Source organism: Mesoplodon mirus, assembly GCF_964341445.2.
Source record: "Mesoplodon mirus genome assembly, chromosome: 20".
NCBI lineage: Eukaryota > Metazoa > Chordata > Mammalia > Artiodactyla > Ziphiidae > Mesoplodon > Mesoplodon mirus.
The window spans coordinates 30,019,463-30,033,671 of record NC_138996.1 but is presented as its reverse complement, the minus strand read 5'-3'; the positions used below and the strand labels follow the sequence as shown (position 1 = coordinate 30,033,671).

The 14,209-nt window shown below is 47.8% G+C and overlaps 1 protein-coding gene across 1 annotated transcript in view; it reads right to left on the bottom strand.

Annotated features, from left to right (window-relative positions):
- The window catches only part of DLGAP2 (DLG associated protein 2), a gene marked incomplete at its 3' end in the record, with an annotated part of 748,047 nt that overhangs the window by 565,982 nt on the left and 167,856 nt on the right, over positions 1–14,209 (bottom strand). The window contains exon 3 of the mRNA XM_082608399.1: positions 7,335–7,389. Coding sequence (XP_082464525.1) covers positions 7,335–7,389 — 55 coding nt within the window. The remainder of the gene's footprint in view (positions 1–7,334; positions 7,390–14,209) is intronic.

Here is a 14,209-nt window from a genome sequence, read left to right as displayed (position 1 = left end):
CTCCAGGTGAGCTGGGGCTGAAAGCCAGCCTAGCTCAGGGTCCTCACCTCCCAAAGGGTTGACCCTCCCACATGGCACAAAGACGCCAGCCAGGCTTTGAGCAGCCCCCCAGGGTTAAGAATAAGCTGCGTGGAAGAGAACATTTCTGGCCTTAAAACTATGGATCCACAGCCTTTCGTTCTGGCAGTAATTTACTAGCATGTCCAGTTTTCTAATAAAGCCATGTTCAGTGCATGAAATAAAGCCCTTTAAGCATATGAGGATTTTATCCCTCTCCAGTCGGTGGACAGCAAGGGGGTGAAGCAAGGGGAAGCACGTTCTCACCCCAACATGGCGAGATCATCAAGATACAGGCTGGAAGGAAAACCGTCGTCATGGCTGAGACACTCATTTTCCTCATCCAGCTCAGCTCGGCACTGCCTTAGTTATTCTTAGTTTATGAATCATATCATCTGGCATCCTATTTGCACAACCACCATTCTTTTTGGAAAGAAAAAAGGCATTATAAATAATTTCAGTCTCTGGGTAAAAGAAACTTACTTGAAGGATTTGACTTTCCAAAGACAAGACATCTTATGTTTAACCTAGTAAGTTATAATGCCATTCACCTGGTGTTCGGAAAAGGGGAGGCATCCCAGGTGTGAAAATGTTCCACTTGACTGAACATCTTTTCAGCAAAAGACCCACCTGGTATACTCCCCGATCTCGCATCCTGAAGCTCCAGAGGCCCTGCTGGCAGTTCCTCCCCCTGGGCCCCTGCATCGGGATTCCCAGTCCACACCATTTTGTTCTTTCACCATATTTCATAGGAAACCCACACCTGGAAGGTTAAGGACTTATTAAGGGTCATGATGGAATCATATACTAACTCAGAGTGAAAATCTGCATTTGGGTCTCAGCAAAATACTCAACAGCCAGCCGTGACAGTGAAATTCACACACAGCTTTGGGTCTAATTACTGATCTGCAAAACGGGGGCAGTATTTCCTATCTCACAAGAAAACAGTAGGACTAGCCAGAATATAAAAGAGCCTTATAAACCAGAAACACCGCAAAAACACAAGGTGTAATGTCCACCATTCATGTTAGAACTTAAATTGAACACAGGTCACATCACTGTCTCCACAGATCTAAGAATCACATATAAGTTAGGCGTGAAATTAATGAAACAGGGTTTTATTTCCCCAGATACACTCACTGCCAAACTCTTACCGGACCCGTCATTGGGCACAATTTCTCCTTCAGACAGGTCTGCAGCAAAGGGAGCAAACATACTCATTGATTTTCCTTCACTTGTCCATATGAAATTAAAGGCTTTTTATAACCTTCGGCACAAAAGAAACTTAGGGGATTTAGGACTCCTCAGAGCGGCCGTTCCCACTATTTCAACAGTTATGTCCCCTCTGCCTTTGACCTCAATATGTAAGCTTCCCATGGCTGTCCACATGGCAACAGCCCTGCTCACGGTTCAATACTGTGTAATTGGGTCCAGTGCCCCAAAGGCGTCTGAACCCTCGCGTGATGGAGCACACACACTCAGCGCCCAAATACAAAATGCAAGAGTACTTACTATGTAGCTTTTTAAAACTAAGCGCCGCATTGCAAACGTTCAATTTTAATCCCAGATTTTATTTTGCCAACACACAACGGGACAACCTGCCCCCACGGGGAGAGCACAGGCTGACCACGGCCCCTAAATTAACCCCTCAGGAGTTGGACACAGAAGTGAAGGTAAGAGCCAGGCTTGCTAGCTCTGACCACCGGCACCAGGTTCAAACCACTGGCATTCTGTCTGCTACGGGAGCCTGGGGACAGTGAGGACCCCTCCCGAACCCAAGTCCAGTAACCACAGCGAGGCGTGTACACCCCAGACACAGGCCAACACCCCACGTGGCTTCCCGCCGCCCTCACACCAGGTGCCGGAGGCTGGAGGTTAAGTGCCAGCCAGCACATCACTGAGAGGACCCCAAGGTCAGTAACAGTGAGTCTTCATGGACACCAGGCCACAGGCTGGCAAACACGCCAAGATCAGTGACATAGAATATATGGAAAGTACTTAAAATCTTTCCCCCCAGTTTTTATATACAGCTTATTTCACAATCATTCTGCTTTCCCTGTGGAGATAGAATGTATCTCAAAAGTCAAATACTGACACGTGCTTAATCCGCTTGATGCTTCGTTATTTAGTTGTTATTATGAAAGTCTGCACAAGTAAGTACCGCTGCTGCTTTACTGAAAAACAGTCATTCTCGTAACTTCCAGTTATTGGTACCAGCCGAGTAGGCTGTGTCCTGATCGACGGGGGAGTAGGTGCTATGAGACCACTAAGCTCAGGGGTAGCACCCCAGCCCCCTGTGTCGACCACAGAAAACAGAATTTACTAAGCTCACTCCTGCCTAGGCTTGATTTTCCCAAATGGCATGGAGATTCCGAGGGAATGGCCCTGACAAACCGATATGGAATCCAGACCATCAAGGACTAAGGAGCCCCAGCCCCTCCACTGGTCGAAGGCACACCGTCTGGGAAACATGCTCACAGTCCGCCTTCTCTCCTACGGGAGGTACAGCAGACGCGTCACGTGACGGTCATTACACGTAAGTCGTGTACGAACTCGTGAGACATGGAGCAGCAGAGGGAAGATGAACCAGCCTGCCAGCCTCCCGCTGCAGCGAGGGGCCACCCCGGCTCCTGGCCCTTCGGAGGCAGCTCCCCCCAGACAGGGGGTGAAGGAGGTCAGGACCCAGGGACAGCCTCTCAGCAGCCGTTCTGACAAAGGTCATACTGAGACAGGCTGGGCCCCTGTGCTGCAGGGCCTGCACCTGGACACCCATCTCCTCAAGCAACAGATACAAAGGAACTGTACAGCACTGAAAATAACTGCATGCTTGTGCAGCTGGGGCAAATTCTGGACGAGATACAAAAAGACCAAAAAAACCAACTGCCACGTCTGAGGAGCCGGGAGCAAAAGCAGGGAAGAGGCCGGCTGAGCCACTGGAACAAGGGAAGGGGTCAAGGCGGACGTGAACGAGAAGAAAAGCTCAGAGCCTGGTCCGTGCACGTGCGTGTGCGTGTGTGATGGGGCAGGTTGTGCGTGTGTGTCTGATGGAGCAGGTGTGTGTGTGTGTGTATGTGGTGATGGGGCGTGTGTGTGTGATGGGGCAGGTGTGTGTGTGTAAGTGGTGGGGCGGGTGTGTGTGTGTGTGTGGTGATGGAGTGTGTGTGTGTGTGTGATGGGGCAGGTGTGTGCGTGTGTGTCTGATGGGGCAGGTGTGTGTGTGTGTAAGTGGTGGGGTGGGTGTGTGTGTGTGTGGTGATGGAGTATGTGTGTGTGTGTGATGGGGCAGGTGTGTGCGTGTGTGTCTGATGGAGCGGGTGTGTGTGTGTGTATGTGGTGGGGCGGGTGTGTGCATGTGTGTCTGATGGAGCAGGTGTGTGTGTATGTGGTGATGGGGCGTGTGTGTGTGATGGGGCAGTTGTGTGTGTGTGTAAATGGTGGGGCGGGTGTGTGTGTGTGTGTGTGGTGATGGGGCGTGTGTGTGTGATGGGGCAGGTGTGTGTGTGTAAGTGGTGGGGCGGGTGTGTGTGTGTGTGTGTGTGTGTAAGTGGTGGGGCGGGTGTGTGTGTGTCTGATGGAGCAGGTGTGTGTGTATGTGTGTGTGTATGTGGTGATGGGGCGTGTGTGTGTGATGGGGCAGGTGTGTGTGTGTGTGTCTGATGGAGCAGGTGTGTGTGTATGTGGTGATGGGGCGTGTGTGTGTGATGGGGCAGTTGTGTGTGTGTGTAAATGGTGGGGCGGGTGTGTGTGTGTGTGTGGGGGGGTGATGGGGCGTGTGTGTGTGATGGGGCAGGTGTGTGTGTGTAAGTGGTGGGGTGTGTGTGTGTGTGTGTGTGTGTGTGTAAGTGGTGGGGCGGGTGTGTGTGTGTCTGATGGAGCAGGTGTGTGTGTATGTGTGTGTGTATGTGGTGATGGGGCGTGTGTGTGTGATGGGGCAGGTGTGTGTGTGTGTGTCTGATGGAGCAGGTGTGTGTGTATGTGTGTGTGTATATGGTGATGGGACGTGTGTGTGTGATGGGGCAGGTGTGTGTGTGTGTGTCTGATGGAGCAGGTGTGTGTGTATGTGTGTGTGTATGTGGTGATGGGGCGTGTGTGTGTGATGGGGCAGGTGTGTGCATGTGTGTCTGATGGGGCAGGTGTGTGTGTGTGTAAGTGGTGGGGCGGGTGTGTGTGTGTGTGTGTGTGGTGATGGAGTATGTGTGTGTGTGTGATGGGGCAGGTGTGTGTGTAAGTGGTGGGGCGGGTGTGTGTGTGTGTGTGGTGATGGAGTGTGTGTGTGTGTGTGATGGGGCAGGTGTGTGTGTGTATGTGGTGATGGGGCATGTGTGTGTGATGGGGCAGGTGTGTGTGTGTGTGTAAGTGGTGGAGCGGGTGTGTGTGTGTGTGTGTGTGGTGATGGAGTGTGTGTGTGTGATGGGGCAGGTGTGTGTGTGTGTGTGATGGGGCAGGTGTGTGTGTATGTGTCTGATGTAGCAGGTGTGTGTGTGTGTATGTGGTGATGGGGCGTGTGTGTGTGATGGGGCAGGTGTGTGTGTGTGTAAGTGGTGGGGCAGGTGTGTGTGTGTGTGTGTGATGGGGCAGGTGTGTGTGTGTGTGTGTCTGTGGTGGGGCTGGTACGTACATGGGTGTGTGTGTATGTGTGTGTGTTTGCGTAGAAGTTTCCTCCTTCACAACAGACATGCTTTATGCACCCAACTCCCAGTGTTCCCAAGAAAAACATGAAAAATAAGGTCATCTACAGAGGTGCTCAACAGAAGTCAGTCTGGTTCTTCACATCATAAACCAAAATGATCACAGGTATCGACATAGCAGGAGAAAGGATGAATTCTGTGTCCCACAGCAGCCAAGCTGACCCCAGAGCAGGGCGACCTCATTACACTTCCCCGCAGCCCCGCTGAGCGTATCAGCAATGAGACACCAGAAAACAGGTGGGTCTTCTTCCAGACGTTCAGCTACAACCTACGTAAGTCACTGGAGCATACAGTACGTTTTAAATAACTAAAAATCAAACAAAACGAAAAGCCATGATTCATCCCAAAGTCGATCTTTTTTTGAAATCGTGGTCAACTACACGTAACGTACAATTTACCATCTCAACCATTTTTGAGTGTTTAGTTCAGTGGCGTTAAGTACATTCACACTGTAGTGTAACCATTGCCACCGCCCACCTGCAGAATGTTTTGTATCATCCTAAAATGAAACCCTCTACACAGTCCAAAGTTGATCTTCTTAATCAAAAATTTGAAAAGTCTTCTATAAAGCCACTAAGGTAAAACCAAATCACATTCAAGTTCCTAAGGACCCTATTTGTCATTAAAATGCAAAAGCAATACCACTGTGTCTGAGTCTGAAGAAATTTCCAAACATTTCCTAAATAATTAAGCAGCTTCAGACATATTAGATCAAATTATGTGGGAAAAACTAAAATTCTCACACCTTTCACCTCTAAAAGCTGTAATTTCAGCCAATTCCTCTTTCTCCCCATTTAATACGATTCTTTCCCATTTCCACACCTAATGTCACAGCCTCAAGTCCTCGGCAGTGACTTCAAAGCAAAACACTCTATTATATAAAAATGTTTTTAAGGAAACTGCCTAGCAGATGGCATCAATATTCAAGTCATAATAGAAGGCAGCTTTCTTGGTTCTAGAGGTTGGTTATCTGCATTGTTAAGAAAAGCAAATAAAGCGTCTCAATTTGGAAATATTTGCTATATGAACTTGAAACGTCTTATATAACTGTCTAAAAACAGAAAAAACTCATTTCAATGTTTAAAATCCACTTAGATCCCCACAGAACAGTACTTAACTTTTAATTAATTTTATCATTATTTTTGATGCTCCTCAGAATCAGTAATGACTCACCTGGAAGAGAGAAACGTATCTGGAAAATTCATTCCAACTTTAAATTGTGTTATACTCACAGTTGTTGACAGACACAGTTTGCAAAATCTTTGTTTCTTCACATGTGACTTGTTCATATTTTCATTACTAACCAAGACTTTCAGAAAATAGAAAGAGGCTCAAAAAAATATCTAACTATGTTCTAAACAAACTTCCCTATAAGCAGTAAATTTGCTCAAGTTTGCAGCTGAGACATAACCGATTGGGCAAACCAAAACAGAGACAGGTCTATGAACTTTTTTGAAAAATAATAGAGTCGGTAATATAATCTATCCATAATCATAAGTTAAAAAAAAAAACTAAGATCTTATTTTTCCAAAATACTCGATGTTTTACATTGGACTGCATGGTATAAAACAGTGCCTTGTCAGTTACGAAGGGGACCCCGGTAAACATACCAGCAGGTCAAGATGCTGTTTATGACAAAAGGAGAGAAATTCCCAACAGAGTACATTCTTCTAATTATCACAGAAGAGTCCATTATGATTCATTTTGTTTAGCTAGAAAACACATAAGGAAATGTCAGAAGCCTCTGTTTCATATCCAGCAAAAGTATCCCGGGACACAGACACACATATTGGGCAGGACACAACTGATTCTAGAAATGAATAAACTCTGATAAAAACCCTGTGCAAAAAAAGAAACAGCATCTCGATCTTTTCCTCAGGACTTGAGTCTCTGAATAAAACACTTTAAGTTAGAGCGAGTGAGACCCAGATCCACAGGATAACACGCTTCACATAAATCATTCTCTTTGTTTAACTTGAAAACAGCAAAGTTCCAAAGGATTTTTTTTCAGACTTTTTTCCCTCCATCGTGTTTCCTTAAAAGTAATGCAAACCACCTTACTTACAACCTCTAACCACATACATCTGCCTGACAATGAGAAATCACAGGGTCATAGAATCTCCCACTTCAAGACATCCATCCTATTGTTTTATTCATTGAGTTCCTCAAGGTTTGAAGAACATAACACCTGGCCAGTTCCTACCCTGATTGCAAGGAAAGCCTTGATGGCAAACAGGCTCCAAATCCATTCCATGCTAGCCAACAATGTGGTTTGCCTTAATAAATATCATCCACAAAGGAAACAACTTTGAAATTAATATATTCAGCTTTATAAGATGACCGGTTTCCCTTCAAAACCCAATGCAACAATCATCTGAATCTATTTCCTTCTTCACATAAAAACAGGTGTCTCAGCTCCGGTCACAACTCACTGTAGAACTGAATCTCATTTTTTTTTTGCTTGTTTCATTCAATATATAAAACAACCACCTTAGAAAACCAAGATATCTAAATTATGCAATCATATTTCTCAATTTTCCACGGATATAACACCAAGAATCTCAAATCAGAAGAACAAAATGCATTTACCTGTGTTCCTGTCTGGTAAGATACAGCAATGCTTCTGCAGAATGCCGGGCAAAACCTGTTTCAAAACAAATAAATACAAGACATGTGGTTATCATTCAGGTAGAGAAAGGCATCTCATTAACCGTTGCAAGTGTTTTTCTAATAAGGCCATTCAATGTTGCACAGTCAACACGCCCAGAACGATCTAACAAATTAAACAGTGCTGAAAAATTCTGATACATACATTTTTCATCAAAGAGGTTAATCAGAATAGGTAAGTGTGCTGATTATATATGCTGCTCCTAGGACGGTAATGGAGTTCTGTTTAATGTATGTCTCTAATGGGTCCTCAAAGTACCTTGAAAGATGCACTCAGGGGATGCCTACAATAAGGCAAATGGGCCCACCAATTCTGTGATGGCTTTTAAAATATGAGATGCAATTAGAGCCTGAAAATGGAGGCTTGATGGGGCAGTTCCTTGGGTCCATCTTCTAGGATCTAAGCCAAGACGCTTTTATCAAGGATGAGTCACAAAGAAAATGTGAAAGAAAAGCCTGTGTTTACACACACAGTTTGGTAGTTAAATGTGAAGGAAATATCTTATTTGATAAGCAAAAGGAAGGTGAAAATAATGAAAAATGGCTTTCCCAAGAAACTTCAGCACTGTAACGCAACTGCAAAGCGCAGACTTAAAAAGAATTTGTGACTGAAGAGATCTCTGTGGGAAGTTTATGATTATGTTCTCTCAACTCAATTAGGGTAAAAGCTGAACTTCCGTCTTAAATCCTCTACCGATGAGGGTGCAACCATTCCCCAGCCCTCCCTGATTACAAACCCCAACATTCTCAGCCAAGAAGCATGCGTTACCCCCCTCTGGAGCAAATGAATCAGGCAGTGGAGGGGAGAAGCGGGTGTTGCAAAGACGCTGCAGTCTCAATGCTGCCCTCAACCAGCTCAGGGTCTGCTGAGTATACAACAGGCTCTAGTAAACATGATCAATGAATGCAGAAGTTCTTCTCCAGAAAAATGATTCCCTTCCCTTCCACGCCCTCACGATGCCTCTACGTCGAGACAAGAAACCCCGGGACCATGTTTGACACTCATCTCTCCCGGCCCTCGATGTCCAACTGTGCAAACACAGACACACACACACACACACACACACACACACACACACTTCACATCCTGGGCTCCTTGTAAATCTGCATCCCTTCTGATTCCAAAGCCAACACACCCACTCACTGACCTTCTCCAGCACTTTCCAGAGGGACGCTCCTTGGCTTACCTATCCATATTTAAGACTATGGGCTAATCATTGTCGTAAACGTGGGATCAGACAAGAACGGTCAATGGGTGCTAAGGCTGGGGGGATTTTGATGAGGAGATCTGAGTGGTTTTAAAGAATCCCCGCAGAGCCCCAAGGGATGCGAAAGAGTAGTAATTACACCCGAGAGAGACGTGACCAAAATGAGCATCTCTGCGAGAGGAAGTGGGCGGGGCCAAGGGAAAGACCCCTGTACAGCAGGAGCCTCAGCTGCCGGCTACACAGCACCCTCTGTCTACACGGCATCCTCCGTCCACACAGCACCCTCTGACTCTGGGTCCTGGTTTTCTTTTCCTAACTCTTACCTTTGAAATTATTTCCAAATATGAAGTTTTTTTTGAGTGTTGCTCTTGCTCCCTGACCACCCTCTGCTCTCTGGGCCCTTTCCTGTGTCATCACTTTCGTTGGCCTCGTGAGGAAGCCAGGTGGGCTCCAGTCAATAAGCCACTTTTGACTGGACGCCCTCGGTCCCCGAGGTTCATGGACAAGTAAAGAGCTATGCTGTTTAAACAGGAAATAACACTGTTCCACTCTGAGATGCAGATGGCAATTCAGTGTCAGGACGTTACTACACGTTCAGTTAACCGTTCTGGCCAATGGCACGTTGGCGAAGCCACCTTAGCTTAGTCCCCAGAAGAGGCCACGTCACCTCCTACCAGCCGCCCCCGCCACGTCGTGCCGCCAGGACGGCCAGTCCCACGAGGGTGTGGGGACGCTGCTCGCAGGTGGCGGTAGCAGGGACGCGGAGGTCCGGTGCCTGCTGGCGTCTCCCCGGGAAGGCCGGGCGAGTCCTGTCTGCGACCCCTGGCGCCCCCTGCTCAGCTCCCCACAGGCCAAGGATGCTCGGTGCCGCTGGCTTTGAAGGGTGGAGGCCCCGAAGCCGCTGCCCAGACAGAGGGCGCAGCACACACGTGGTCCCCGTGTCTCTGCTCTCACCTCCCAGGCAGCCGGCAGGGTGGACCGAGTGCACGTGAGGAGGACACCGGCCAGAGTGGATGGGCCAGACGTGCTCAAGGGCAGGCGATGTCACTGCCCCGGATGTCGGGGCAGTCACCGCACGCAACACTGCTCGTGAGCATGGGCGCGGGCAAGGCTGCAGCAGGAGGGCTGGAGCTGGGGTGCGGGTCAGGACTGCTCCGGGCAGGCGTTCAAACCCTGCGCCGTCACCCGGCAGGCCTGGACGGGAATTACAAGGACCAAAACCGGTAAAGTCACACCAGCCAAGGGGCAGCAACCGCCTGCGTGGGTATCGCCGGGGGCTGTATGCAGACTGCAGGGATCCCGTGGGGGACTAGGGGCCGGAGCCCCGGAAGTCGCATTCCTCTCAGCACCTGGGCTTTCCTCCAGGTTCCCCGTGGTGGGGTGGTGTCCCCGAGACCCGCTGCAGGGGGCGCCCCCTCAGCGGCACTGTCCACGCCCCGCGAAGTGCTCTCCCCACAAAAACGGGCGTGAGGAACCTCCTGGAGACGCGGGTGTCCACGACCTTGACGGTGCTGATGGGCTCACAGGTGTGTACAAGTGTCCAGACGCAACAAACTGCACTGAATGTGCGCAGGCTTTGTATATCAGTTATACCTCAGGACACTTGATAACAAGGTTTCTGCTCCAAATTCTCCGTGAATTTCTGCTGCGCCTTTAAACACACGCGTGTGTGCGCGCACACACACACACATACAGAGACACCGCACGTCTAACGAGTTCCCAGCGCTGCTCACCTGCTCAGCCTGAAGAACCACCAGTGCCCAGGCTGCGCCCAAGCAACACAGCCACGTGTCTAATGAAACCGCCCCGCCGGTGCACGTGGTCAAGGTTTAAGTGGGTTAGAGCGACTACAGTAAAAATCCACAGGCACAGAAAGAACAGGATGGGCGAGCACAGAAGAAAGAGACTGCAGCGTGTCTCTGTGAGATGCAGGGCTCTCTCTGAAGAGCTGGCAGTCAGGGACCCGGCCGCCTCCGGAGCGGTGCCTGCAGGGGCCCCAAGGGCAGCAGCGAGGCCACTGGAAACCTTCACCCAGTGCGGCCCCTCCAGGTGCCCACACAGGCAGCCCAGCCCCTCTCCAGCCACCAGAGAACGCGCTGAACTAGAGGAAAACAGCGCAGGCTCCAGCGGAGCCCTGGGTGAAGACAGGAGAGCTAAGTGGCTGGCTGGCTGGCTCCCCTGAACCCTCGTCCCACCTTCCTCCGGAATGAGAGGGGCTGGGCTTCCCCCCACCTACCCTCACCCTTCCGTTCTCCTCTGAAAAACAGAAAAATACTCCCTATGACGTGGGCCTCCAAACGGAAACTCTGGCTTCCCATCAGGTCTCTGTGTGGTCAATTCCACCAGCCAACAAGCCCCATTCATCCACCAAAACATTTTCCATAAATTTTAATCTTTCACTTAATTAGGACTTACAGCTGAGGATTATCACACATTTAAAGAAAACTCCCACTTTGAGAGACACTCAAACAGACAGAAAACTGGAATGAGAGAAAAGAGAAACATTACAGGGGAAAAGAGAACATTTTCAAATAATGATAATTAATATTTCAGAAACCGAGAGAAGATCATTCGTCCGTGACTCAAGAAAAAGATGTTAAGTTTATGAAAGGAAAATGCACAGAACAAGAAGGAGCTTTTGGAAGTTAAAAACAGGAGAACCAAATTTTTTACAAAAAAATAAAGAGTTGAAAAAAATTCAAGGAAATAACCCAGAAGGTAGATTTTTTAAAAAAATACAAAGTTAGGAGAAACAAAGAAACAGAAAAGTATTTGGCCATCCCTGGAGTATCTGACCAATGGCGCATCCAGAATGAAAGGTCCACGAAACAGAAGGAAACACAGTGCCCGACAAGCCACAGCAGGCCCCGTGTCTAAGGGACAATTTCAAATTCGACAGGACCCCAAAGCGCCCAACACAGAAGGGCCAGCCTCACACACACTACAGGGAAACTTCAGCACAAAAGGAGGGTTCCAAACGCACCCAAGTGCAAGACACTGGATGCCAGGAAATGCGGGAACAGGGCCTTGGAAATTCTAGGGGAAACTGCCCCCAACATCAGCCATGGATGAAAGAGAGACAAAGGGCCAAGGAGGAGAACCAGATCTTCCTAAATGACCCACCGAACCCCCAAGAGGCAGCTGCCAGAGGACGTTCTCTGTGGCCGCCACAAGGACCCGAGGGGTCCAGAGGCGGGGGTGTCACGGAGAGGCAGGGGTCCCAACGTGGCGCCTGGGCGGTGGGCCAGCACGTGGGGTGGGGGGACGTTGCCCAGATAGACAGCAGGCTGAGGCTGAACACGCAAAAAAGAGGTGAAAATGCGACGGAGACGTTAAAGAGAAAGCCAGGCCTTTTAAGAAAGGCAATTAACGGTGAATGAAAAATGTTACCAAAAAGGCACAATCCTATCAATTTAATGTGATATAAGTACTAACTATTAATTTATCCCAAAGTCAGGATGTAACCACACTGGGCATTTGGGGATGGGGAGCCCCAGCCTCCCCCGGCCGCAGAGGGAAGTCAGGGGAGGGGGAAACGGTGAAAGAACGGGGACGGCGTCCCTGGGTCCAGGGCGAGGTATGAAGGAGGTATGAAGCAGCCGACTCCACTCTCTATCATAAGCCTCTTAAAACGACTTCTCTTTTTATAGTATGTACATGTGTAAATTAAATGAACTTACAATTAACTCACATAAAGTAGTGCATGGCAAGTCTGCACAATGATTTTTGCAACTACAGGAAAGCAGAACTAAAATGTCCTTAAGGGCTTCCCTGGTGGCGCAGTGGTTGAGAGTCCACCTGCCGATGCAGGGGACACGGGTTCGTGCCCCGGTTCGGGAGGATCCCACGTGCCGCGGAGCGGCTGGGCCCGTGAGCCATGGCCGCTGAGCCTGCGCGTCCGGAGCCTGTGCTCCGCAACGGGAGAGGCCACAGCAGTGAGAGGCCCGTGTACCGCAAAAAAAAAAAAAAAAAAAAAAATTGTCCTTAACAAGAGAAAATTTAAAACAACCAAGACACCTATTTGAATTCAAGTACTTCTACTAGACATTTTTACATCTATCTCATTACAATTTAGATACATCTAGAAACTCAGGCTTCACCTACTTACTCAACACACACATCCAGTAAATCCAGATAAAAGCAAACACACAGTTAAAAGCTAGAACAAAATCTGAGCAAACCCAGCCCTGACCCAGAGTCACTTTATGTTTATAAAGGGATATGGAATAAGGAATTAAAAATGAGGCAAATGCTTACATTTAAGCAACAGTAATGAAAACAGTGTGGTGCTGGTGAGAGAAGAGACAAATAGATCTGTAGAACAGAAGAGACCCCCACAAACACAGTCGACTGATCTTTGACAAAGGAGCAAAGGCAACACAATGGAGCAATGACAGTCTCTTCAACAAACGGTGTTGGAACAACTGGACATCATGTGCAGAAAAATAATAATAATCTAGACACAGACCTTACACCCTTCACGTAAATGAACTCAAAGTAGATCACAGCTTAAACGTAAAAGGCAAAACTATAAAACTCACAGAAGATAACATGGAGAAAATCCAGATGACCTTGGGTGTATGGTGATGCCTTTTTAGATACAACACCAGAGGCATGATCTATGAAAGAAATAATTGATAAGCTGGACTTCATTAAAATTAAAACCTTCTGAAAGATGCTGTCAAGAGAATAAGCAGACAAGCCACAGGCTGGGAGAAAAGACACATGTGATAAAACCTGTTATCCAAAATATACGAAGAGCTCTCCAAACTCAATAACAAGAAAACAAACAACCCGATTAAAACATGGTCCAAAGACTTTAACAGACAGCTCAGCAAAGAAGACATTCTTGCAAGTAAGCAAGAAAAGATGCTCCACATCGTATGTCATCAGGGAAATGCAAATCAAAACAACAATGAGACACCACTACACACCTATCAGAATGCAACACAGCACAGACACTTTTGGAAGACAGTCTGGGGGTTTCTCATAAAAGTAAACATATTCTTATCCTATGATCCAGCAGTCAAGCTCCTTGGTATTTACCCAAAGGAACTGAAAACTTTTGTCTACACAAAACCCTACACACTTTATCCACAAATGCCAAAACTTGGAAGCAACCAAGGTGTCCTTCAGTGGGTGAATGGATAGATAAACCGTGGTCCCTCCAGACAATGGAATATTATTCAGCTAAAAAGAATTGAGCCTTCAAGCCATGAAAAGACATGAAGGAAACTTCAATGCATACAACTGAGTGAAAGAAGCCAATCTGAAAAGATTACGGACTGTATGATTCAACTCTATGACATCCTGGAAAAGACAAAACTGTGGAGAGAGTGAAAAGATCAGTGGTGAAAAGAGGGAGCACGGAGGGTTTTTAGGGCAGTGAAACTACTCTCTATGACTCTGTAATGATGGATACAAGTCACTATACATTTGTCAAATCCACAGAATGTTCAATGCCAAGAGTGAGCCCTGATGTAAGCCAAGGACTCTGGGTGATGATGATGTATCATTCATTGTAGGTTCATGGATTGTAACAAATGTCCCATCTGGTGGGGGTGGTGACAGTGGGCTGGGGGAGGGGTG